Source organism: Aplysia californica, unplaced genomic scaffold, assembly GCF_000002075.1.
Source record: "Aplysia californica isolate F4 #8 unplaced genomic scaffold, AplCal3.0 scaffold00507, whole genome shotgun sequence".
NCBI classification, from domain to species: domain Eukaryota; kingdom Metazoa; phylum Mollusca; class Gastropoda; order Aplysiida; family Aplysiidae; genus Aplysia; species Aplysia californica.
The window spans coordinates 197,085-199,280 of record NW_004797777.1 but is presented as its reverse complement, the minus strand read 5'-3'; the positions used below and the strand labels follow the sequence as shown (position 1 = coordinate 199,280).

The window sequence follows — 2,196 nt, the reverse complement described above, 5'->3', positions numbered from 1 at the left end:
TGAGTATCTTCACACCGTGTTGACCTACTTTATTATTGTGGTTGCTGTTTGTTTGTTTTTTTGTTCCCTTAATTGGCCTGGTGGACTCCACAAAGAAATCTTCCAGCGAGAGCGAGGCTCCTTTTCAGCTCCATTGTCTTTATACTTACTGGCACCTCCACCTGTCCAAATAACTCCATTCAATTCAAGTTGCCCATGTTATAATAACGATATAAAATGTTGTTGTTGCTGTTGTTGTTGTGGTGGTTGTTGTCTCACCAGCAGAAGTTTGTCGCGGACGTGACGGGTCGTCGTAGTGGACGTTCCCCGGTGCTGAAGCACACACACACATTGTCTCAAGGTCACTGCTGCTGCCTTTGTGTGGGTGGTTGGCGGGTGCTCTGTTGTGGTTGGCTCTTTCTTACCTATCAAACATCTGTCATCCTTATCTCTCCTCCTTCTTACCTATCAAACATCTATCGTCCTTATCTCTCCTCCGTCTTACCTTTCAAACATCTGTCGTCCTTATCTCTCCTCCTTCTTACCTATCAAACATCTGTCATCCTTATCTCTCCTCCTTCTTACCTATTAAACATCAGTCATCCTTATCTCTCCTCCTTCTTACCTATCAAACATCTGTCATCCTTATCTCTCCTCCTTCTTACCTATCAAACATCTATCGTCCTTATCTCTCCTCCGTCTTACCTTTCAAACATCTGTCGTCCTTATCTCTCCTCCTTCTTTGCTATCAAACTTCTGTCATCCTTATCTCTCCTCCTTCTTTCCTATCAAACATCTATCGGCCTAATATCTCCTCCTTCTTTCCTATCAAACATCTATCGGCCTGATCTCTCCTCCTTCTTTCGTATTAAACATCTATCGGCCTGATCTCTCTTTCTTTTTTGTGTTTATTACTCTTGTCCTCTAATCGTCGGCACTTATATGACCTTATTGTGTTGCAAGTGATGTCAAACTCTTCTTAAAACTTAATATCTCTCCCCTCTTTCTTTTCTTTGTATGTTACTTTGTAGAAACACCAGTAATCTTCAGCACTTGTGTGATTTCCTTGTGTTGCAAGTGCCGTAAATCTCTTACACCATAACTGTAATAAAATCACTCGCTGTTCCTGGTTCACACGCCCCCCAACTCTCCTCACAGGCTCAGAAACCTTGTCTTATATTGTCTTCCTAGTTCACCCCCTCTCCCCCCCCCCCTTCTCTTCCCTGCACTGAGAGTCCAGCTGTCAGCACCACCCTGGTGTTTCTACACGTGCACAGCTCCTGTATTCTCCACAGGTTTCTCACACGTACTCACCCCACAACTCAACATTTTTCAGGACAGTTGCGGGCGCCGTAAAACCTTACTAAAGCAAACTTTTGTTTTTCCTGTTGTGAACGTTAGAGCCAGATGTCCCCCGACATGGTAGTAAATAGATTTCTCTCACTTGTCACTCTTCCATCCTCTCATTTTGATTCCTCTTATTATTTTCCCCGTCACATTTCAGCTGTTTGTTCACTCTGTGTGATGTCATCACCGCTGTGTGATCACCCTGTTGCAGGTCACCAGTACTAGTGGTCACTGTGTGGTCACCTGTACTAGCGGTCATTGTCCCCTCACACCCTGTATTTTTAACATGTCCACGGTGCCCAGGGGTCAGTCTTTTGCGCGACAAGTCAGCCTCAAATCCTGCTCCTTGCACTCACTCCCTACAAAAGTTGATATAGTGTGTACCTTCACTCCGTGCAGAACTCTTAACATAGATAACAGTTTTGATGGGAATGAAATGGAAAGATAAGAATGAAGATTTCAGTGTGTGCGGCTGTGTGTGTTCATGTGCCTGCACAAGTCTTATTCCCCCCACCCTCTCACCCCCACCTCACCTCCCACCTCAGGCAATGAGCAGCCAAAGACAATATTCCACCATGAGTGAGCGTGGGCCGGCCCGCCACACTGTGGGCTCCCCACCACCGCCCGCCACCTCTGCCCACCGCCTGCCCACCACCACTACCAGCGTATGTGTGCAACCCGTTGCCATGGCAACACAGCGGCTACTGCATGCTATACTTGGTGTTGTGTCCTTCTTTCTAGTTGCTAGATTCTATAACTCTGTCACCAGCACCCCCACCCCCCTCCCCCTCATTGCTAGTTGCTAGATTCTATAACTCTGTCACCAGCACCCCCACCACCCTCCCCCTCATTGCCTGTTGCTAGATTCTG

General features: G+C 46.7%; 1 protein-coding gene across 1 annotated transcript in view; it reads left to right on the top strand.

Moving 5' to 3' along the window:
- The window catches only part of LOC101852950 (sodium/hydrogen exchanger 9), a gene marked incomplete in the record, with an annotated part of 46,934 nt that overhangs the window by 19,591 nt on the left and 25,147 nt on the right, over nt 1-2,196 (top strand). Inside the window, 1 exon segment of the mRNA XM_013086812.2 lies at nt 1,872-1,991. Coding sequence (XP_012942266.1) covers nt 1,872-1,991 — 120 coding nt within the window.